The 24,585-nt window shown below is 43.5% G+C and overlaps 1 protein-coding gene across 1 annotated transcript in view; it reads right to left on the bottom strand.

Annotated features, from left to right (window-relative positions):
* Window positions 1–24,585, bottom strand: part of UBE3A (ubiquitin protein ligase E3A) — a 1,356,883-nt gene that overhangs the window by 604,903 nt on the left and 727,395 nt on the right. Inside the window, exon 4 of the mRNA XM_044071814.1 lies at window positions 15,858–17,101. Within this exon, the coding sequence (XP_043927749.1) occupies window positions 15,858–17,101 (1,244 nt within the window). The remainder of the gene's footprint in view (window positions 1–15,857; window positions 17,102–24,585) is intronic.

Genomic DNA, 24,585 nt, shown 5'->3' on the forward strand with positions numbered 1-24,585 from the left:
TTTTCCTTTTCTGGTACTGGTTGAATAGCCCCCATATCCAAAGGGACATGACTTGTTTCTGGGCCTCTGCCCACTGATTTGGTGGCAGGTCTTGGCCATCCGTTTGGAATTGGCAATGTGTGGAAATGAAATCTGTACCTCTGGGATACTATATTTAAGACCCACTTGTCCTGGGTAATTAGATGCCAATTTTGAGCATGAAGTGAGAGTTTTCCCCCCAAAGGGGCTGCCAAAAGATAAATGCTTGAAAATGGCAGAGGAAAGTCATTGAGACTGTTTACCGTAGGGTGGTGCTTTGCTACTTCCTGATTTGGAGGTGGAGGCACCCCATTTATTTGTCCTGCAAGATCCTTGTGACTGAAACCTGGAGCCTTTGGAGTGCCTGGGTTTGACCTGAGCAGCTCTGTTGGGCAATGGGAAGGACCAATTCTTAGTAGGAAAGTGCCTACTGAACCTGGGTGGCTGCACTTGTAAGAAATCTTTTACAGTTTGCATAGATTTAGCTTTGTCTTCCATCTTTTTTTAAAGTTTCTTCTGCCTTATTACCAAACAGACTGTCCTGTTGTAAAGGAGCATCCAACAATTTAGCTTTAACATTACTATTTCTACATTTAACTAATTAGGTAGGGGTTCTACTCTAACATTTGGCAAGTATATGCGTCTGTTTGTAGGACAAATTATTTTACATGTTAAGCAGAGTGCCTCTTTGGCCCTCTTCAAAAGGAACCTTGACGATTGGATGGGAGAAAGGAAATTCACCCCGGGGATCACGTCAGTCGCCCTGCTAGACAGGGGGGTCCAGGGAAGTAAACAGTGTGGGAAGAAACAGCCAGGGAATTGTTATGGCTAGGCTTGTATAGGCCCCTAGGGCCGATAGCCTAGTACCAAACTATGAACCTATGGAACATGATCAGGCAGATTTTGCTCCTTGAGCCAAGCATGCCTTCTCATCACTGATCCAGTTACGGCGGCCCTGCAAGAGGCCTCCAAGGAATAAAAACCACATCGCAAAGTATGCTTTTCAACTTGTTCAGCTGAATGCAATAAATCCTGTAACTATTTTTCACACAATCGGAAATCAACATAATTTTCTGTTTCAGTAAGCCCGTGACATGCTGTTGATATTTAAGCATATGAAATTGAAAATTTAAAGCCCTGATTGCCAGGGTTGCAGACGTATAAACCTTCTTACCCCATCTATCCAGTCTCTATCAGAAGGGGTAAGATTTTTAGCTGTAGAAGCCTTAACACCCTTGGGACCCTGAGAAATAGTTTCAGGGTCAGCAGTAGGATTTTTGAAAAGAAACTTGTGGGAATCAGGGACCCTGTAATATCTATCTGGCTTACTGGGAGCCGGAGGCAGGGAATCAGGAGCCATGCTGGACTCTGAGAAAACATAATCAACAATGTCTAAAACAGGAGGTATAGCCAAAGGCCTATGCTGAGGAAGAAGAAGAAAATCCCTAAGCCTCTTTTTGGATTCTGAAAAGTCCTGACTCTTCCCAATGAAAATGTTCCCTTAAGGTATGCAAAGTCTCTCCAAAAGAAAAATCCTCAGGAGGAGAAGCAGAAGGGATGGATTCTTCTGCATCAGAGTCCTCATAAGGTGGGATAGAAAATTCCAGATCAGAAGAGGAATCAGCAGAAATGGAAACCTGATCTGAAGATTCATAATCAGTGCCTTGCCTAGGCCTCTTAGCAGGAGGGGGTTGGGAACCCCTGATCAAGGTAATTAAATCCTCAGCCATTTTGATCATTTGTTTTTTAGGCATAGGGACCAGAGCACGTAGCTCATACGTCGGATTTTTAGACAAAGTAGTTGGTTTTGGTCTTGTTTTTGATGATGGCGTCTGTTTAATATGCAAATCTTTAGGCCTGAAAACACCCTCAGAAGCTGGTGCCTGTTCAGCGGCTCCGGACCCATCCAAGGGAGAGACATCCGTGGGTTCAATACTTGAAGAATCCCGCAGCATACCGGACTCAGAATGGGTCTCGGTAGAGGCCTGCGACTCAAAAGTAACGGGCATCAGGGGCTGCAAAAGCGCCTCACTGAGTACCGGTGAACCAGTGACTGGCTTAGGAGAAGCGTCGTCGTCGGTTTTGGACCTCGACGGTCTGTCTCTGTCTTTTTCTTTGCGTTTTTTGTGAATTCCGGTAGTCAGATTGCTAACAGACGACATTTCAGGATAGTTAAATCTTGAACCAAAGTATTTAGAAGCAAAAATATACCAACGCTTAATAGTGCGTTGGTTAAATTTAGCACAAAACCGACAGCAAGGCACATTGTGGTCAGGGCCTAGGCAAGGAATACAGTACAAATGAAAATCCTTATGAGGTATTGGCTTCCCACAAGTAATACAATTATTAACTTTTATTGACATCGGTAAGGAGTAAGAAAAAGTTTCCCAAATGGGTTACTTAGCTTTAGTTTGAAGACTTCGGTTCTGAAACTCGAAAACAAAAATTTCAGGAGTCTGCCGACCGGCACTTGCAAACTGCTTCTGCTTCGGGCACTGCGTGGCAAGAAAGACTGATTAAAATGGCTTCAGCTGCATGTTTTATACCCCTGACATCATGGAAGAGGAGACAGCAACTGACGCAGGACCCAAGACTTTGTTATTCAGGCTGACTGAGGGCCACCTGCCAGCAGATTACCCAAATGTAATGACTGCAACAGTGAAACACGAAGAACATCTTTATACATCCTATCTGCCTTTTTAGGGACAGCTGGCTGACTATTAGGAAAGCTGCAGGCAATAATACACACATCCTCTAATGCAGATAGGACAGGAGGAATGAGTGTAGGTTCTGGAAAATCCTTCTGTAAAAGCTCACCGTAGTTTCTGATGGACTGAAAAACCTCTACCAATGGAAAAAAAGTATAACATTCCAGTAATAGTCTCGGAGAAACAGAAACTCTCACAGGGAGAACCAGTAAAGTACAGTTGTGTACACTTCCCATAGATGTAGATGTTCGGGTGAATTCACTGTTTCAGTCATCACATTTGGGTTATCCTGCCAGGGTAGCCCTCGGCCGGTCCAAATACCAGAGGTTCAGAATTTCTGTCGGTTGCTATCGCTTCAGAACTGAAGTCAGGTCTGTCAGTAGTATAAAGTAAGGCAGCTGATGCCATTACATCAGTTTTTCTTGCCCTAACCTGTCAGGAGCCCCCAAGTAGGAGCCAGGTTCTGGTGGAAGAAACCCACCAGTAGAAAGTAAATACCAGTATGTCCCTTGTAAGGAAAGAGAAGAAAAAAGGGGGATGGAGGAAGGGAAACTAGGACTGGAACAGTGAATACACTCGAACATCTACATTTATGGTAAGTGTACACAACTGTACTATGTTCTTTGTGTTTCACTGTTGCAGTCATTACACATTTGGGTCGATTCCCAAAGCTGAGGAAATGAGTGGAAGCAATCAAGGAAACTAGGGGCTGGCTAGGATGCCCTGCAAGACTGCAGAGGCAAACCCTGCCCTGGATTTGGAGGAGAGAGGCAGGTGGTAAGGTTTGGTAAAAGTGTGAACAGATGTCCAGGTGGCAGATGTCCAGGATGTTCTTGGTGGGGACTCCTCTGAGGAAAGCTGCAGAGGTGGCAGCTGCTCTGGTGGAGTGAGTCCTGACCCCTTTGGGGGGAGGCTTTTCGTGTTGTTTGTAGCAGAAATATATGCAGTGTGGTAACCATTTGGAGATGGTTTTGCCTTCTGCCCCTGTAGCAATGCTAACCAGCAATTGATCAGACTTTCTGAAGGATATAGAATCTGAGCTGTCTGCGCATATCTAGAGAGTGCAGGATCCTTCCCCCCTTGTTCTGGGGATGAGGAAAAAAGGTGGGCAAATGAATGGATAGGTTGAGAGCCATACTGGCCACCACCTTGGGCATGAAGGACGGGTTAGTCCTGAGAGATACCTTGTCAGCATGGAAGATGATAAAGGGTTCCACAGCCATGAGTGCTTGCAGCTCAGAGACTCTTCTGGCTGAAGTGATGCCCAGAAGGAAAGCTGTCTTCCAAGAGAGAAAGTTTAGCTCTGCAGAAGAAGCTGATTCGAAGGGTGGCAAGGTGAGCTTTCCAATACAAAGTTAAGGTCCCAAGCTGGGGTTGGTGCTCTTCTAGGTGGCCTCAAGTTGCTAGCCCCTCTTAGGAACTGTCTGATCAAGGGGTGTGAAAAAAGAGGCTGCTCAGTGGGAAAATGAGCAGATAGCAGAGGCATGAATTTTAATAGATGCAAAAGAGAGGCCACTGTGTAGTAGGTCAGCTAAGTAAACCAGGATGAGAGGGGAGGGCTGTGCCGTATTGGCTCCCTTAGCCTGAATCCAGGTGCAGAACCTTTTCCATTTGTCAGCATAAGACTTTCTAGTGCTAGGGCGTCTGGCCTCACATATAACATCTAGAACCTGTTTACTGAGGTTGGCAAATTGATTGGGGGTTAGGGAATAAGCCAAGCTGCCAAACTTGAGTGTCTGCATTTGGGGATGCATGAATTCCCCTTCCCTCTGGGTCAGGAGGTTTGGAACCTGAGGAAGATGCCATGGTGGCACTGGGGACAGGCTGCGCAGCATAGGGTACCAGTGCTGCCGAGACCAGTCTGGAGCTATAAGAATTGTCCTTGGTTTTTCCTCCTTTACTTTGAAGAGTACCCTGGGGATGAGAGGTAGTGGAGGAAAGGCATAGACAGATAGATTGACCCAAGGGAAGGACAGGGCATCCACTTTCCAAGCCATGCAGTGATGCTCCCTGGTGCAGAATTTTTTGAGCTGATGGTAGGTGTGGGAGGCAAAGAGGTCGACCTTCGGGATGCCCCATTTCTAAGTTATTAGGGTGAAGGTTCTTCTGTTGAGCTGCCACTCGTGTGGGTCCAGAAGATTTCTGTTTAACTGGTCTGCCAGTGAGTTGAGAGAACTTGGTAGGAATTGTGCTAACAGGTGGAGTTGAGGCTGTGCACCAAAGGGTCATGGCCAGCCTGCATAGAGGGCAGGAGTGAGTCCCTCCCTGCTTTTTGATATACCACATTACAGTGGTGTTGTCTGTTTTGATCAGAAGAGCCCCTGGGGAGAGAAGGAGCTTGAAAGCTATCAAGGTGTGGACAGCCATCATCTCTTTTTGGTTGATGTGCAGAGGGATTTGCTGTGGGCTTCAATGGCTCTGTATGCACCTGCTGTCCAGGTGTGCACCCCAGGAGTAGTCTGATGTGTCTGTGGTGAGGGTCTGGGCAGAGGGGGCTGGTGAGAAAGGTAGACCCTTGTTGTGGGAGCATGCTGTTGCCCACCAAAGAAAATCTTTTCTGAGGCAAGGAATTATAGGTATAAGAGTCTCCAGATCTTGAGAGCACTGACACCAAAGGCTTTTTAGGTACCATTGAAGTTACCTCACATGCAGTCTGGCATATGGAATGAATAGTATGCAAGATGCCATGAACGCCAGAGCTTGCAGGATCTTCCTTGCAGATAGCTGGGGTCTGGTGGTTAGTTGAGAGAAATAGGCAGTCAGGAAAATTTGCTTTTCTGGTGTAAGGAATGACATCTGGGATGCTGTGTCCAGGATTGCACCCAGGAATATAATCCTTTGGGTGGGCACTTGTTTGGATTTCTTTTCGTTGACTGTGTACCCTAGGGAGGTTAGTAGGGACTTTACAAAGGACAGGTGCATGAGCAGCTTTTCCTGGCTATCTGCCTGAATTAGGCAACTGTCTACGTATGGGTAAATCTGGATAGTCCTTTGTCTGCAAAAGGCAATGGCCGGAGCCAGACATTTTGTCAAAACTCTGGGAGCAGTAGATAAAGCCAAAGGGAAGCGCAGAGAACTGAAAGTGCTGAGATCCTGTCCTGAAATGGAGATATTTCCTGCATGATTCCCTGACAGGAATGTGGAGGTAGGCCTCTTTTAGATCTAGGGTGGCTAGTCAAGCATCCTTGGACAGCATGGTTAGCAGCTGCTGGAGGGTGAGCATTTTGAATTTTGGGATCACCGGGAAGGTGTTTAGAATGAATAGATAAGAGGATGGGGCAACCAGGTGCCCTCTTCTCTGGGTACCAGAAAAAGTCTGGAGTAGAAACCTTGGCCTCTGTGCTATACTGCCCTCATAGAGAGCAGGGAAAGCACTTACTTTTGCACCTCTGCCCACTGGTTTTGAGGTAGATCTGTTAACCTTTTTGAGGGAGGAAGGGTGTGGAAAGAAAATTTGAATACCTGGGACACTATGTTGAGAACTCAGCAGTCGTTGGTAATGGTGGCCCAGGTGCTTGCGTGAAAGGAGAGTTTTCCTCCTAGGGGTAAGTGAATGTGGGCAGAGGGAGGGGGTGGGGGAGGTGAGTCATTGTGAGTTCTTACCATAAGGGGGTGGCTTAGAACTCCCTGGTTTTTAAGTGGAGGCAGTCCACTGCTTACAACTCTGCATTCCTTGTGGCTGCTGTCTGGGGGGTCTGGTTCTCCGGGATCTGGGCTGGACTGGCTTAGTGGGAGCAGGAAAGGACCAGTGCTTGGTGGGACAATGCCTGCTGAACCTGGGTGGCTGGTCCTGTAAGAAATCCTTAACTGTCTGCATAGATTTTGCTTTTTCTTCCATCCTTTTTAAGACCTCTTCTGCATTAGTGCCAAATAAGTTGTCTCTGTGCAAGGGGGCATTCAACAATTTAGATTTGACATGGTCTGGTAAGGGCTGTTCCTTAAACCATGCATGCCTTCTAATGATAGATCCGGTGACTGCTGCCCTGCAAGAAATTTTTAGGGCATCAAAACCACAGTGCAAGGTGTGTTTAGTTACTTGAATTGCAAAATGCATTAACTCTTGTAACTCTTTAGATTCTGCAGAAGCAGGAAAGGAATATATTTTTTGTTGGAGGAGTTCCAGGGTACGTTGCTGAAATTTTAGCATATGGAAGTGACAATTTAGTGCCGTGACAGCAAGAGTAGCTGAGGTGTATACTTTTTTACCCAGTCTGTCTAGTGCTCGGGAATCCTTATCTGAGCAGGTGGGATTCTTAGCAGTGGTTGCTTTAATCCCTTTAGGCCCTTGAGAAATTACCTCAGGGTCAGCAGTAGGATTTTTAGAAAGACTTTTGTGTGAGTCAGGGACTCTATAGTACCTGTCTGGTTTTCTGGGTGCAGGAGGGAGGGTGTCAGGAATCAAGCTAGATTCCAGGAAAACATCCTCCACAACATCCAGGACTGGGGAGGATGGCCAAGGGGTCTGTGCTGTGGAAGATCTAAGAATTCCCATTCTCTCATTTTAAACTGAGGGAAGTCCTGACTCTCCCACTGGAAATACTCCTATAAGGTATAGAGTTTCCCCCAAAGGAAAAATCCTCTGGGGGAGAGGCGGAAGGGATGGAATCCTCTGCATCAGAATCCTCATAAGTACAGAGGGGTTGCATGTCTTCATATTCAGATGCATCAGTCTCATCTGATTTTTGTTCAGACAAAACTACAGGGGACAGATCTGCTTTCTTTATGGAGAGGGTAGCTTCACTTCCCCTGATCAGCATAAGGTCTTCCGCCATTTTAAGCATTTCAGACTGAGGCAAGGAAGCAGGTGCCTGAGATTGGGTAGTCTGTTTCTTGGGTGTGCTTCATACCCTGGGCCTAAGAAACTCGGTCGTTTTCAAAAGAACGGTAGTTGCGAAAGACTAAGTTGGTTTGTGTCGAGAATCAGTAGTGCGAAGGACTTTCTCGGAAGCCAGTGCCTCCTCAGCGGCTCCAGACCCATCCAAGGTAGTGACGACCGCAGGATCCTTAGTCGAAGAAGAGGTTTGCAGCATACCGGACTCCGAAAGGGTCTTGGTACCGGCCTGCGAATCCACAGGAACAGGCATCAGGGGCTGCGAACGTGCCTCACTGAGGACTGGAGAACTAATGACTAGCTTAATGGAAGCGTTGTCAGTAGGTTTGGACCTGTGCAGTTTGTCTCTGTCTTTATCTTTACGTTTTTTTGGAAGATTTGCTGTCGGATGCTTACCGAAGCCATATCAGAGTTAGAGGACTGTAAGCGAAAATATCTAGCTACAGTAAGGGCCCGATGACAGATCGTTCTGGTGTTGAACAAAGCACAGAAGCGACAGCAGGGGATGTCGTGGTCTGGGCCTAAACAAGTGACGCAGTACTTTATACTACTGACGACCTGACATCAGTCCTGAAGCAACAGCAACGGACATAGAAATACTAAGCCTCTGGTATTCGGGCTGGCCAAGGGCTACCCTGGCAAGGATAACTCAAATGTGATGACTGCAACAGTGAAACATGACCATCTGAGTTCTCCTCTGAGTCTAAATCAGAACTCTGTGGACAAAATCCTGAAGCCTTTCCTGCATCTTCTTGTTTAGATGTAGAATATCTTCTGAAAAAGAGGAATCCCTCTTTTACTGGAAACTACGCACGTATATTCCTGGCACATTCATGCATCTTTGAGACAGCTTTGGTTTTGCAGCATAATGGAGGACACAAAGCGGTCAAAGACATGGTTACCAAAAACTGGTCGATATTTGAACCAGATGATATTTACAGACTGGTGGCAGAACACCCACCTTTTTTCTACAAGACAGCAAGTAATGATAAAAAAAAAAAATGGATTTTGTGAAATTGAATATTTAAGGGATTTGTCTTCTGAAAGTGGGTAACCCACTAAACTACTGGTTGAGGTCATGAATGAGATGAAAGGGATGCTGATAATTCCACCCTTTTAAGGAGCTGGTGTACAAACAGTAACTTACTGAAAAATTGCTGACACGTACGGTGCAAATTGTAATAAGTAGTATAACACAGTTGGATATGTGGCTATTATCTAAGTAGATGATAGGTAATAATACAAAAATAAAAGCAAGAGTAAACTATTTACATACTTACAAATTTCCATAATCCCAGTATTAAATATGCATGCTGAGAAATTATGAATGCAGGATTTTGTATAGCAACAGCACTGCTCATTACAGATTTTTTCCACATACTGAGAGATTTTTACTGACACCTAGCATCACTGCACATATTTCATACCTTCCAAACACTGTTTATGCATCTTTAAAGGATTTTTTATGAATCATTTGTTTTACATATGGTGCACAAACTCAAGCTGACACCATTTATTACATCAATTCATACTGTGGTCTGATTTCTTTGATGTATTCATTTATACCTCTTTAGGAATCTGACTGTAGAAATTTCAAAATTGACATATAAAAACTGACATCGGGAAATTATATAATTTTTAAAATGTATTCATTCATCATACTGTTTCAATTAAATTGCCAATAAAAGTTCCTATTTAACCGTTTATCAAAATCTTGCAATCATTCTTTTTATTATTCATGTCTACTTATACAAATATGTGTTTTAACGCTGCCGTGTTATTTATGGGGTTATATTAACACTTGCATAAGTTCATAGGTTGGTACTAGGCTATTGGCCCTAGGGCCTATACAAGCCTAGCCATAACAATTCCTTGGCTATTTCTTCCCACAATATTTATTTCCCTGAACCCCTGTCTAGCAGGACGACTGACGTGATCCCCGGGGTGAATTTCCTATCTCCCATCCAGTCGTCAAGGTTCCTTTTGAAGAGGGCCAAAGAGGTGCAATACTTGACATGTATGGGCAGTCTATACCAGAGTCTGGGGAGTCTCTGGGTCAGCAACCTATCCCTCCAGCATGTTTTGCTCATTGTGATGACAAGGTTTAGATCCCTGGAGTGTGTGGCTCTGAGGGATTGGGATTTCTTAAAGTGTAGCATGTCCAACAGCTCTGGGTTTGACATGGTCTTGTATGTTAAGCAGAGATAGCCTTTGAGTAGACGATATGCGACAGAGTATAGCTGGAGTTTTTTTAGATGGTCAGCATAGGACATCTGCTTTAAGCCTGTGATTCTTTTAGTGAGGTATTTCTACGGCCTTTCCAGTTGCTGCAGATGCCTTGAGAGGTACATGCCAAACGGGGTGTCGTATTCTATAATGGGTCTAATGAGGGATGAGTACAGTGGGACAATGACCTCCTTTTTTCTGGATGAAAAGCCCTTAGTGATGAGGTGTGCGTGCCACAGAGGGATTTCCTGACTGTTGTGGCGATGTGGTTATTGAAGGTGAGACCACTGCCCACCTGTGTCCCTAAGTTTCTTATCACACTTTTGGTGTTTAGTGTACTGCCACCTATGTGGTAATTCACGGGTACATGCTTTTTCCCAAAGGGGATAACTATACATTTCCTGGCACTGTGCTTGAGCCCATGGCTGTGGCACCAAGCATCTGTTTCTGTAAGGCCCCTTTGTAGAATATCCACATCATTTGGGGATTCAATAATGGCTCCCAGTTTGCAGTTATCTACGAACTTTGTTAGCCAGAGTCCCTTAGTGTTGGCCTGTACTTCAGAGAAGTAGATGCCAAACAAGAGCGGTCCCAGGACTGAGCCCTGAGGTACTCCACTTGTCTGGAGCTGGATTTGGAGTCGGCTACTTTTACAGTGTGGGTTCTGTCAGTAAGCCAGCTGATAACCCATTGAGTGACGTAGGGATTAATGCCCAGCTTAGTAAGTTTATCTATGATTCCAGAGTGCGGGATGGTGTCGAAGGCCTTGGCGAGGTCCAGAGAGGCTGTGTGGACCTCCTTACCCTCGTCCACAGCTCTGGAGACTGACTTGAAGAAGTCAAACACGTTCAGGAGATGAGATCAGCCCTTCACGAACCCAAACTGTGTGGGGTCCTGTGTTTGAAGGTTGCCAATGTCTGTTTATAAGTTCCAAGATAATACGTTCCATGGCCTTGCAGATCAGGCTCGTCAGACTGATGGGGCAGTAGTTCCCAGGATCCAAGGTGGACCCCCCCCCTCCCCATGTGGAGTGGGATAACTGTAGCTGTGCGCCACTCAGTGGGCACGAAGCCTGAGGTGAGGCTATGATTAAACATGACACTTGGGTGAGGTGCCAGTTCATTTTGTAGTTCATGCAGTAACACACCCAGGATGTCGTCTGGTCCCATGTATGCTGTATTCTTAGCTTTGGAGTGCATGTTTTTTACCTGTGTGGCCATTACCTGAATTTGGCAAGCTTTCAGTATTGAGATGGGCCCTTTAGGAGGTGAGAGGGGGGTGAAGTTGGCACTGAATTGATCTGCCAGGATATTGGCAATATCCTTGGGATCAGTATATTTAATGCTATTCTGTTGTAGCTTTGAGCACTGCCATATAGATTCTTGACATAGCTATAGAATGCACTGTGATTGTCTTTGGAATCTTTGGCAATTTTATTTTCATAACTAGCTTTGGAGGATTTTATGAGGGATCTCAGCTTCTTTCTGAGGCTGGTAAGGGAGTTTTCTGCATCCTGGGATTTTCCTCTTTTCTGAAACACTTTCTTCTTTTTGTTGTAAAGTTTGCTTATGGCAGGGGACCACCAGATTGGCTTCCCGTTTTTGGAGGACAGCATCTTGGTTCTATTTGGGATGGCACGATTCATGCACGAGTGGATCTGCTCGTACAGTGCCTTAGTGTAGGATTCAGCAGTCGAACTTTCAGTTCCCGTCTACATGGGTTGTCATGACGTTTGTCACTTCTGACCTGAGTAGCATGAAGTTGGCTTTGGAGAAGATTTTTATGGAGATTTCCTTACTGGGGGGGGTGGGGGTGGGGGAGGGATGTGGATGTTATGGGTGATTAGCTTATGGTCAGACCTGACCAATGAGGGGGAGATCATAGGTGTGGAGCATCGATTTCCCATGGTGGTAATGACCAGGTCTAGGATATTGGAGCCACTGGTGGGACTATGGATTAGTTGATCCAGGGCATTGGAATTTAAGAATTCCAAGAACCATTGGGCAAAGGTGTTGGTACACGAGTAGTTTTCCCAGTTAATGGCAGGGTAGTTGAAATCACCCTGCATTTGGGTATTTAGTTATATCTTAACATTTTCCAGTATGTTTAGAAAGGTGTAGTGAAAATCTTGGGGCATGGTGGGGGATCTGTAGCGAGCTAAAATTTGGATTGCAGTCTTACCTACTGCTAGTTGCACCTGGAATTTCAGACTCACTGTGTTGGGCAACTAGCCTGGTGGCGTGAATATCCTTGGTGAATATGGACACTCCTCCACCTTTAGTGTTTCAGTCATGGTTTGGTGGCCGACGTGTGGTAAGAGTTGTAGCCTGGTATTGCAGGGGTGCTCTCTGGAGCCTTGAAACAGGTCTCAGTTACTGTACAGATATCGATGTTCTCCATTTTTAGGAGTGCCTCGATAGAGTGCACTTTGAGGTTTAGACGTCTAGCATTGAGTAGCATTACCTTCAGATTTTGCATGCTTGTACATGTTATGGCGATGGTTTTGTCATTTGAACTTTGCCTAAAAAAGGCACTATAGGGGTGGCAAGAGCCTTAGCCAGTAACCTGAATCCCAGGGGAAACAGGTGTAGACCATCTCTGGCAAAGCATCATGGTCTGTCGATCATGTCGTCCCAGTCAGACAGATAATGGATCCCCTTTGAATGACACCAGAAGGTTAGCCAATTGTTGAAGTCAATCATTTTGTCCTTATACTCTGGTATCATTCTGGGCAAAGGTAGGATGCTACTCCGGGCTAGGGTCATACCTGCCTGGCCCACATGATCCAAGAGCTCTTCCATGTCTCTTTTCATGTAGTCTAGGGAGGTACGTCTCAAGTCATTCATTCTAACATGGACAATGACAGTCATATTTGTACTTGTTGTGGAGTGACTTGAGTGCATGCATTATGTGGCGAATCCTGGCACCAGACAGGCAGCTGACTGTAATTTTCTCCTTGTTCAGCCAGGTGAGTGGGACAGCAGTGTGCTTGACTATAGAGTCACCTATGACTAAAGTGTTGGGTATGTTGTCTTGCCTTAGGGGCTGTTGTTGGGTGGAACACTGGTGTTGTGAGCTATGTGACACTTTGGTTGTAACTGGGTTTGCATTTCAGCTTCGGAGGTCCTTGTTGCTTGGGCAGGTTACTGTTAACGGCCTCTGCATATGAGGGTTTAGTGCTGCTATGTAAGGGTGTTGGTGGTGTGGGTTTAGAAGGGCTGTGTGTTGCCTGAGGTGTAGTGCGGGTGTTAACCTTCTCCTCTTGACTGTCTAGCACAATCTTGGGTGGAGAGAGCTTTGTTTCCAGTTTGGCTATGTAAGTGCATCTCTTGCAGGTTGTAGTGTTGGGTGGTAGGAGGAGAAGGTTGTCTGTGTACATGAGGCAATTGCTGCATTTCCCCAGTATGTCCAGATTCACCAGGTGGACAGGAGAAATCACCGGAAGTTGACCCTTGGACATGTCTGCCTTGGTGCATTTTTTGCCAAGTACAAGAGCTGTTTTCCCTTACTTTAGCAAGGCACTTTGCAGTTATAGGCTGTTTAGTGCCTATGATTACTTTCTCCTTATTAACAAGGAGAGTTGAGTGCTTGTATCAGTTTAAGGCTTCCTAGTGCTTTCCAGCAGGTTTTAGAGCCAGTGCTCGTTACAGAGATGCTTAAAGGTAAGATGAAAAATATGGTTTATCCTAAACACTGCAGTGTGCACTAGAAGAGTCAGATGTGAAAGTAGGTAACTTAAGTTTTAGTGCAGAGTCTCTATTTTTAAAAACGGCAAGATAGATTGAAAGGGGTGGTCATTTTTGTATTCTGGTACTATGGAATACAGTAGGATGGGACGATAAATTTAAATAGTTGAAATGATAATTTTGCACTTACTCGCACAAGCCAGTAAAAACAGAGAGGAAATGAGATACATGGTCAAATTAACACAAGGGGCAGGCAACTAGAAAGACAGTGGTGTTTAAGAACACAACAGTAACCGTGTCGGAGGGCGGAGAAAAAATTTCTGCCTGACTCACAACAGACAGAGCTGTGGTCTGTTTTCAAGTTTTAATATGCAATTAAAACCAGAATACAAGTAAAACACAAGGTAAAGAAAACAAATCACAGTATTCAAAATAGAAAAAGGCAATAAAGTAATACAAAATACAACAAATAAAAAGCAAACTAACCTTTCCCTCACAGCAAAGTATAAGAGTATGAGAGAGCCTTTCTAGTAAAGTTCTGTTTACAGTTCTGAAGTCAGTTTTATGTTTGGATGAAAGCGCTGTAATCAATTCACGTTACTGGTGTTTATTAAACATATTACATTCTGTAACTGGGGACTGCTTTGTTCAGTCCTGTGGAATTTATCCATAGGACCAAAAATATGAGGCCAAATCTGCACATTCTGCGAAAATCTGTACAGCTGAAAAGTATTGAGGGGGGGGGGGGGGTTCAGAAAATTGTCTGGATTTATAAATGAAGCCTGAAAATAGGAACGCAACTTGCAAAAACAACTGTCTCTTATGAAGGGGTAAATCATGCCTGAAAATAGGTATAGCTGAGAGATTTGTGCACTCTCTTCAGTTGGCAGTACATATCAAGGATGTGAATGGAGTCTGCTCTGGTACAGAAAATTAAATGGACGTGTTCAAGGGCAATTCAATGCAGGATTTTCTGAGTGTACCCTATTCTTCAGAAAGATCAGACACTGTGGCTGAGACACTTCAGCAGCTTGCAGTGGTGGCAAAGGTTGTTTAAGAATTTTCTTTTTTTTTCTTGCGGTTGGAAGAACTGACGAACTTGCACTGCTCCATGGCTAAGCCAAAAAAGATGCTAGATTCCATGGAAGCTTGGCAGCAGCAAATGGTAAAATATGTAAATCATAAAGCACTTTTAACACTTACCCCAACTCCCAAAAGTAAAATGAAACAATTTTACCATAGAAAAAGTTTAAAATTAGTTTTAACAACTTTTAGCCACAAAAGTAAAAAGTGACACTCCCTTTTAAAATAATTAAAAGTCACATGATAGTCATTAAAAACACCTTTTCCTAAATTAAATAAGTTTTACAGAAAAAGATAGATAGCTATCTCAAAAAGTAAAGTGGAAGCCCTCCCTCAAAGGGAACTTACCTGTCCAGCAGTGGAAAACCATTAGCCGACTGGTGATCATTAAAAGCCCTCAGGAGAAGTGCTCTTTAGAAGTAAGAAAGCTCTGAAAGGCTGTTTCCCCAAAACTAAATTTTCAGTCAGCTCAGCTTGAGAGAATGAATGCGTTGGGTGTGTGAAGGGTATCCTGAAAGCTCTGGAAGCTGGCGGACCTGTTATAACCTTAACAGTACAATACCCATATAGCTAATGCTACTACAGCAGTGATTAAATGATAAACACCTGGAATTCTCCACCAAGGTTATATACAAAATGCAAAACTGACCACAAAGAAAAAATGCAGTCCCCACTTTAAAACATATTACGTAAGCATTGACTGTGTAACAAAACAAAGATTAGAAAACTTGAAAGCACTAGCCAGAAAGTTCTCAGTGTGACAACATAATCTGAAGGATGTTGCTGTAGATGTCAACTTCAGCAACAGCTAAAGATATTCAAGAATGCTGGTACCATCCAAGATACCTAGACATTACGTGATTTAGTAAAACAATGGGTAAGACATTCACGCACCACAGAGCTACACATTTCATGTATATCAGTTTCCTGAAAATTGTGGGCACCAGGATATACAGCCATAGTATCAAACACAACCACCTTTAAATTCCTTCAAAGTGCTTTGTAGACTAGCCACAAAAACATGCTAGAAAAAAACTCAACCAGTAGACTGCATTCTCTCATGAGAACAATTACAGTTTTTATGGCAGATGTGTATTCAGAGTTCAATTCCTGAGACACTTCAAAACCCATCAATGAACTACAGTAAAGATTATCCTCCAAAGTGGAACTATTCTGGAATGCTGAAGAGAGTACCAGTAACAAACATAGTTATGATCCTACAGCAACATAAACGAAGGCATATGGTCATTATGTTTCATCAAAACATTACATAGGTATTAAAAAATCTGCACTTTATACACTTACTCTGACTAGGGCATCATCAATAATGTGATCTCGTCTGACCTTCAGTCTCAAATAGGGGTTGAGTTGCTGTCCCTGGACTAAGCTGTAGAGGACTGTTATCCGCCGTTCACTATACATTCGAATTCTATTGTCATAGTAAAGTCCAAGATTTTTAGTAACAGCATTTAGAATAAAAGGGCATGTCATAAAAGAAAATTTGTTTTCAGTTTCTACTTTGAAGAAAGTATAATCTTTGTCCATTTCTAGAACCTCATTCAGTGGTTCATTAATAAACTCTTCAAAAGGAATAAGTGGTTTTCGGCAGTCAATTGTTTTTACACCAAGCTCAGTTTCCAGTGGGTCCACTCTGGGTCCTTTTTTATTTCTTCTTTCCTCACCTAATAATTCCTGCAGAGTTAACTCACTGGATTCTGGGATTGGCTCTTCGTCGTCATCCTCATTGTGATCGGTGTCAATTTCTCCCCCTAATACATTTGCATAGTAAACAATTTTCAAGCACTTTGTAGCAGCAACAATGGCATCATCATCATTCACAAGGTTCCGACTGTTGAAATCATTGCTTATGACTTTGTAAGTGATAAGCTGCTGAAATGTTTCCATCATTCGTCTTATTTGCTCTGCACTATATCTAGACCACAGCCGAGCCAGTTTGGCTTGGGCTGCAAGAGGTAACTTGCACATTGCTTTGCAAAACAATGGCAAGGCCATTTCCAGATACTCAGGACTATGCAAGTTACTATTCTCCATGACAATAATGAATAAGTTTAGGTAGTTAGGATCTCTAGAGTACACATTATGGTAAGTCAAGTCACATTCTACATTAGGCGACAAATACACTAGTGCATTTAGAAAGGCAGGTTCTATTTTCTCATTTGCAAGAAGTCTGCTGTACACACGTCGGACTGCTTCAATGTCGACTGATACTTCATCAGGACCAAGTTTTTGCACATTATTCTCTCCTTGTGTAGTTTCGCCTACTCTTGAAGAGGATGCTGAGTCCTCGTCCATAGCAGTTGTAGAACAAGCAGCTTTCTCTTTCTCATCTTCATCTTTGTCTTCATCCTTCCCTTGTAGAGACTTCAATTCTTCCTTGGTATGTTGTTTGGCTTTACGGAAACTCTGAACCATGGCTTCTGCACTTGAGAAAACTCTGCCAATTACACGGATTAAAGGTGAATAATCTTCTCGTTCTCTGCATAGCTCCAGAATTTCATATGTCTTCTCCTCCGTTAGGTAGTTCACATCTAAAACAAAGCCAAATTATTTTAGTATTGCAAAATTAAGCATCTGGGTCATAACAATACTTAAAAAAAGAACAGCAGCCCATCTTTCCTGATTTACGCTGAAAGCAAAGCTCTGCAACTTTAGGTTCAAAAATTCAACAAAACCTTGTGTATAGATCATACAGGACCTGCCGAATACATTAACAGAAAACCGATGAACAATACTAAAGTTACAGAAAAAAGAAAGTTTAGCATGATTTATGCAGAGCACACAGAAGAGGATCCTGAAATAATAAGATAAAGATTACACCTGAGGTAGGCTAAACAAAGAAGTACATCTGTGCAAGTTGTACTTACCATAACAATAGATGTTCAAATTCCTTACTGCTTCAAGTAGCCTTTTGGGCTACATGGGATGCATCTTGCTCAGGATACAATAATCTTACAAAGCTCTGGCTTCCTCCACACCTTCAATCTGATTGCTGACTGGTCAGCCCAATGGAGGGAAATCAGCAGTCACAGTGAAGAAATCTCCAGGACTTTCCTGCTCAGAGGGAGAGAGAGAGAAAGAGCTTACTATTCCTGAACCTCTAACAGTAATGCAAACGTTTATATCCCAACAACCACCTATACACAAAATATGGGGTGGTAGGTGGGGGTTAGCTACTGCAGCAGTAAGGAATTCAAAAATCTACTGGTAAGTGCAACTTACACAACTGTACTATGTTCATCATTCTCACTGGGGAAGAAGCCTTTTGGTTATATGGGTTGATTACCAAAGCCTATCCAACCTACAAAGATAAGGATCTAATAGCTACTAGGGAAGAGTCTTGGCAAAGCCAGTCTTAGAAATGGAAAAGGCATCCAGTTAGTAATGCCTTGTAAAACTATATACAGATAAACAAGTTGCTGCCTAGAATGCTTCTAGAGCCCATCTCTTTCCATTAACACCACTGTAGATGCTAAGGATCTAGCAGAATATGCCTTAATACTGCCTGGAATAGATTTTCTATGGTGGGATGACAAAAGGCAATAGCTGAGGACAACCACCTTGAAACAAGCCTGCTTGAACACTTTTTTTTTCCTTTTTTGTCCATCATAAGAAATAAATACCTGATCTGGTTTCTAAATGACAGTTCAGTCAAGATAGTACCTGAGCTGCCTATGCACATCCAGAGTTTGTAGAATCCTTTCTCCCTGGTTCTGAGGATTTGGATAGAATACTGGGAGTTTGATGGCTTGATTCAATGTAAACTCTGAAACAATTCTGGGCATAAATGATGGATTTGCTCTTAACACCTATATCTATGGAAAACTAAACATTACTCGCCTACCATGAAAACTGGGAACTCAGATACTTTTTTTGTAGCTGTCCAAGCAATCACAAGTAAATCTTCCATACAATGAACCTTACAATCCACCTGATGAGCTGCTTCAAATGGGGAGATTGTTAACTTTTCCAGCACAAAGTTAAGATCTCAAGAAGCTTCTACCTGTTTTCAAATGGCCTATGATATATAACCCTCTTCAGCAACTATTTACCAAAAACAGAGAAGACACAATGGTCCATGGGCAGGCATGCTGAAATGCCCTCAAGATGTACCTTGACAGAGGAATAAGACAGGCCAGAAGAAAGTAAGTCACACACATTTCAGAACCAGTGGTATATAATCCCTGCAGGGACCATTGTTATTGTCCAAACACCAATTAGAAAATGTCCCCACTTGCCAGTATAAGACTTTCTAGTAACCTGCTGCATATCCTCATGAAAGACGTACCTAAAAGGTATCAACATTGAATCATCCAGTCAACTGGAAATTTTTTTTGAGATTGGGATGCATCAAACTTCCCTTGTCCTGTGTGAAAAGTTCCAGTCTTCTCACACAGGACAAGTGAGGAAGTTGGTGGCAAGTTCCTTTGGTCACTTTTATAAGGTGGGAGAACCAGTGTTGCCTAGGCCAAAAAGGAGTCACCACAATGACTTTTAGAGAGTCATTCTGAATCTTCAGAATTACCCTGGGTATCAGTGGAAAGGGAGGAAATGGATAAAGGAACATGCCTGACCATGAGAATGAAAAGGCATCTGTTTCCCAGGCTTACTTACAAGGAGTCCTGGAGCAGAATTTGTTCACTTTACTGTTTTGAAAGGAAGCAAACAGGTCTATTTGTAGTGTTCCCCACAACTGGATCAATTCCTGGAAGACACCCCCCCCCCGTTCAATTTCCATTCTTGAGAGTCAGTCCTGTTTTGTCTGCCATTTATTTTGCTATGATTGAATCTAAGACACTTAGAGGTTTAGAGAATGCAGTAGAGATATCTTCCAATCCACCACAACCACAGAGGATATGTCCTGGTGCACTTTCCGCCTGTTTACATACCGCATCACTTTGGTGTTATCTGTAATCACCTGAAGTGATACTTGGAACCACAGATGGAGATTTTTAAGGCATGGATCACAGACAGCATTTCTGGCATGTATATGCTTTGGTCTATCTGAAGAGTTCCATGGGCCTTGTGCCTTTACCCCACAGAAACTACCCCCAAAGCAAAATATGAGGCACCTGTAATTACAGACGGACTTGGGATTTAAAGAAAAAAACTAAATGCCTGGATTTTGGGCCACTGATAGACTCCATCCATCAATTCAATCCTGAAATTAGAATCAGAAATTCTACAGGATGGAAATGTTGAGTCCATGTATTTTTTTTCACAAACTGCTGAAAAAGTTTCATGTGTAACCTGGCAAGGGGAATCATGAGAATCAAAGATGCCATGAACCCTAAAATTCTGCGATATTCTTTTCCAAAAGTCTGAGGCTGACTGGAGAAACTCAGGAAAATTTCCAGATAGAGAGTCACCAAACTACTGCACGTTACTCACATTAAAAGTAAACAGGTAAACCAAAAACAACGTATCCACTCCAGTAAAGCAAGTCCCATGATGCAGGAAATAATCAGTTTAACAGTTAACGAAAATAAAAATCAATTTAAGCACTTCCTTCTTCCAATACCTTTCATAAAGACTTAATCAGAACCTGTGATCTGCATCTTGGGACTTGTGTGATGCTTTGCTTTTGGTTTACCTTCTCCTGTGTAAGGAAAAGCCTTTTGCCAAAAGGTATCCAAAAGGTAGCCTAGAAAGACAACTGTGTGTGATGGAGACAAAGAAGACTGGGATCCCAGATTGATAAGAAGAGACAAAACCCATGTTAGGGGGGGCTCTTCACATCTGGGAACAACTCTGCAAAGGCAAGTCATCTAAATAAGAAAATATGTGAATACCTTGCAGTCTGCAATGAACTATTACTGTAGCTAGATACTTTATAAACTTCCTGGGAGCTGTAGATAACTCAAAGGGTGATGGAGAGAACTGACAACGTGACACAGATGCAGAGAATCTTGAGAAATTTCTTGAAGCCTGTAGCTAAGGAACGTGATAAGTATCCCTTAGCTCCAATGTTACAATGACACTCAAAGGAATAACATGTAACATAGTCTGAAGGGTTAGCGTTTTGAATTTTGGAAAGGCATACTGAGAAAGGCAAGACCTACACCTGGTCTCAATGAAAGCTCTTTCTTTGGAACCAGAAACATTCCAGAACAGAAAGCTTTGCCCCTTTGACCTAAAGGCACTACTTGCAAGTGTTAAATAACCTTGGGGGGGGGGGCTGCTTGGTCAGAAGATGAGGAGAAATTCCCCTGAAGGGAGGTATTTGCCTTCCAGCACTGCCTGTAATCTCCCTGAACTACTTTTTGCACTTAGTAGTCTGAAACAACGTATTGACAAAGGGGATTGTAAAAAGCCAGTTTCTGGTGCACATTTCAAGATGTTGCAGAAGAAGGAGAGAGGATAGGGGACAGAATGCCAGCATAGTCATTCTGAAGTATAAGACTATCCCTTTTTTTTAACAAGATGCTTGCTTCTTCTTGTTCCCCTCCTGCAGTCTCTTTTTTCCCTCACTGTTTGCCCTGAAGTGGCAGGAGTTGCTAGCTCTGCATTTTAAGAGGATACCAGAGATCTGTAAAGGGGGAAAGGCTTGAAAAATCTTGGACATACCCGAGAGTCTGTTACAGACCAATGCTTTTATCAAATTGTTTGAAGGCCTGAGTAAAAGAAAAGTCAAACGAAACCTCCTTATATAAAGCAGATCTCAACATTTCAGATTTTACTTAATCAGCAAACATTTGGTTATGAACCCAGGCATAAAACCTCAGAACTGTAGCAGTGATGCTAGGCACATTGTCTGCACAATCATACACTCTTCAAAGCATGTTTAGATACTTAAGATTAGAAATAACAGGATTCATTAAGGCGCTACCCTCTAAATGAAGTATGGCAGACTATTCCCTCAAACTGTCTGCTAAAAACAGAATAAGCTTCCACATATTTGCCTAGTACTTAAGAATTCTATAAGCTAAAATAGAAAAGGAGAAAATTCTCTCACCCAGTCTGTCCAATACCTTGCCTTCTTTGCCCATAAGGAGAAGGGATCATATTGTCCAACAGTCTGTTCCCAGTTGTGAAGAGGTACAGACAGCAGCTGGTTCTTACTAAAATGAGAAAACAAGAATTTATTAGGTTGAGATACTTTATAAAGTACCTGCCTTTTTGGGGAATGAAGGCTGAATGTCAGGATTATTATAGGCAGCACTAAACACAACCTCCAAGGCTCGCAAAATAGTATAAATGGGTGCAGAATGATAAACATCCACTTATGAATCTCAATACCGCCTCAATTCAGTGGAAACATACACTTGTTCCCACAAAAACACTTCATTCATCCCGGAAATAAGTCTCGTGGAAAGAAAACTCCTCCAAAGGATGCAGACAGGATCAGTTTTCCTCAGAATCAGAGTTATGGACGTTGGAATCTAAAGGAGAAGCATTCTCTATGTCAGTACTCTCACAAAATTTCTTCCAGAATTGTGTTGCTGATACTGCCCTCAAGTAAGGATTTCTGAGTACCAGGATTAACAGCCCGCAACTGCCTGGTTAAGGTATGAAAAAAACTAGTTAAGTACTTACCATAACATTCCATCTGAGTTGCTGCTTTTCATTTGTCTTCAATTTGTGGGACTCTGATGTGGCACAGATCCGACTCTGCTGTGTGCTCCAGCATCTGATCCAAAATCTAAGGTCCTCCCCTACTCATAATGCTCCACTCTCCCTCCTCCCCTCAGATCGAGTTTGTTGCAGAACAGCACAAACCCTATTGCAGCATAAACCTCTGTATTCCTGACCAAAAATGGGAACGACACACACACATACACAGAGATTCAGCTTAAGCCAAGAAAGCAAACGGCTGCTTCTGTCCAGTCCACTACACAGCCCAAAAGAAAGGCAGGGGGAAGGAGGGAGGGACATTTGAAGACAAATGAAAAGCAACAACTCAGATGGAAGGTTATGGTAAGTGCATAACTAGTTTATCTGAAGTTGTTTTCATTTGATCTTCAACCTGTGGGACAGAGTCCCTAGCTACTATAACCCTGAGAGGTCCTCATGGATGGATATTCCGGAGCACAGCTGAGCCAAAGGATTTTCTGCTCCTGGAAAAGAGATCCAATTTGTAACAGGAAGTAAAGGTATGCGATGAAGACCAGGTAACAGCAGAACAAATATCCCTGGACTAAAAAGCTGCAGAAGTAGAGACTGATCTGGTGGAATGTGCCTGAGCAGGACCGGGGGGGGGCAAATCTTTGGACCAATAGGCTAAAGAAATACACTCAGAAGTCCAAGAGTAACTTTAGAAACTGGCTTTCCCAAATGAGGCTTGGAGAACGAAAGAAAAAGCTGATCCGAATTTTGCAAATCTTTGTTTCTATGTAGATAGAAACACAGCTGCCTGTGTACATCAAGTAAGTGTAATTTGGACAGCACCTTGTTTTGGAAATTTGGGAAGGACGCTGTTGAATTAATAACCTGGATAATATTCGATTCAAAAACTGCCTTCAGCAAGAAGGATGGGTTGGTCTGAAGGGACACACTGTCTTTATGAAAGACCAAATAAGGGGGCTTAACAGATAATGCCTGAAGTTCAGAAACCCTCTTGGCAGAGGTAAGCCACCAAAAAGTTAGTCTTCCATGATAAAAATTGCAAATCAACTGAGGCAGCTTGATTCAAATGGGGAGAAACCAAGGCCTGAAACACAAAGGTTAAATCTTAAGGAGGCGTGGGGTCCTTAACTGGAGGCTGGAGAAGAAAGGTACCTTTCAAAAAGGCCTTACAGAGGTTTGATGAAGCTAAGGAAGCCAAATTTTCACCCACATGGAAATTCTAGATAGTTGCCAACTCAACTTTAACAGTAGAAAAACTAGCGCCATTATTAAAAATATGGGCTAAAAAATCCAGAATGGCAGGCACTGGCACTGTAAAAGGATCCAGGTCATGCTAAGAAGCCCAGATCGAAAACTGTTACCATTTGCTAGAGTAGATTTCCTAGAGGTTGTCTTGTGGGTCGCAATCAGGATCTTTCTGACAGGAGAAGAGAGCCTGGGAGTCCTGGTTATCACGGAAACTACAGCAGTCAAGCATTGAGCTTCAGGCTGATTAAATCTGAGTGAGGAACCCCGACGGGTGTGAGCAGATCTGGAATCCAGTCCACAGAGGACACTAAATGAGACCACACAGTGGGGAACCAAACTTGATGAGGGCAGAATGGGGCAATGACGACTGAGCTCCCCAGCCATCATGCTTTCTGGATAAACTTGGAAATCAAGAGGAAGAGGAGGCTAAGCAAACACAGTAGACAGGAAGGCCAAGCATGGACTAGACCGTCTCTGGGAGAGTCCCCTGGAGCAGGGATCAGAGCGAAAAACTCACTGCACTTCACACTGGAAGGAGAGGTGAAGTAATTGCAGCAAGGACAACCCCACCTTAGGAAGATCTTGATTCACAGGTCACTTGTAGAGCATCAGAACAGATCTGCTGAGCCTGTCCACTATAATGTTGGACTCCTCTGGAATGTGTCTTGTGCCAGAAAATGGTTGGAGGACATCGCCCACTCCCATAATCTCATGGCCTTGTGGCAGAAGGGGCAAGATCTGGTTTCATCCTGTCTGTTGATGTACAAGACTATGGACATATTGCCCATGTGGATGGCAATTGTCCCTGTAGGAAGGGAGATGTGGAGAGAGACTGTGACATGCAGACTGGTCTCCAGGGAAGACCACGTGCCTTGGACCATCCTTCCCAAGCAATGCGCCACCCCACATGAGCAGGGAGGCAACAAAAAAGGATGGCCCAGACAAAGGTCCAGGACTGAAGCCACCAATGAAGAGAGTCCCGGCAAACTTGAGACAACCGAATAGGCTATGACATGGGGAGATCAAAAGGGGAGCAATGAACTGCTAAGGTCCACTGGAGAACCCTCATGTGGAGGCGTGCGGTTGGGAGAAGGATGATCGTGGCTGCCATGGACACCAAAGCCTGAAGAACCATACCTGCCAGGGGGAGCTGGGTGTGTAGAATGCAATGTATGTGATAACAAAGCAACAACCTGTCTGA

Source organism: Protopterus annectens, chromosome 5.part0, assembly GCF_019279795.1.
Source record: "Protopterus annectens isolate FY-2018-M chromosome 5.part0, PAN1.0, whole genome shotgun sequence".
NCBI lineage: Eukaryota > Metazoa > Chordata > Ceratodontiformes > Protopteridae > Protopterus > Protopterus annectens.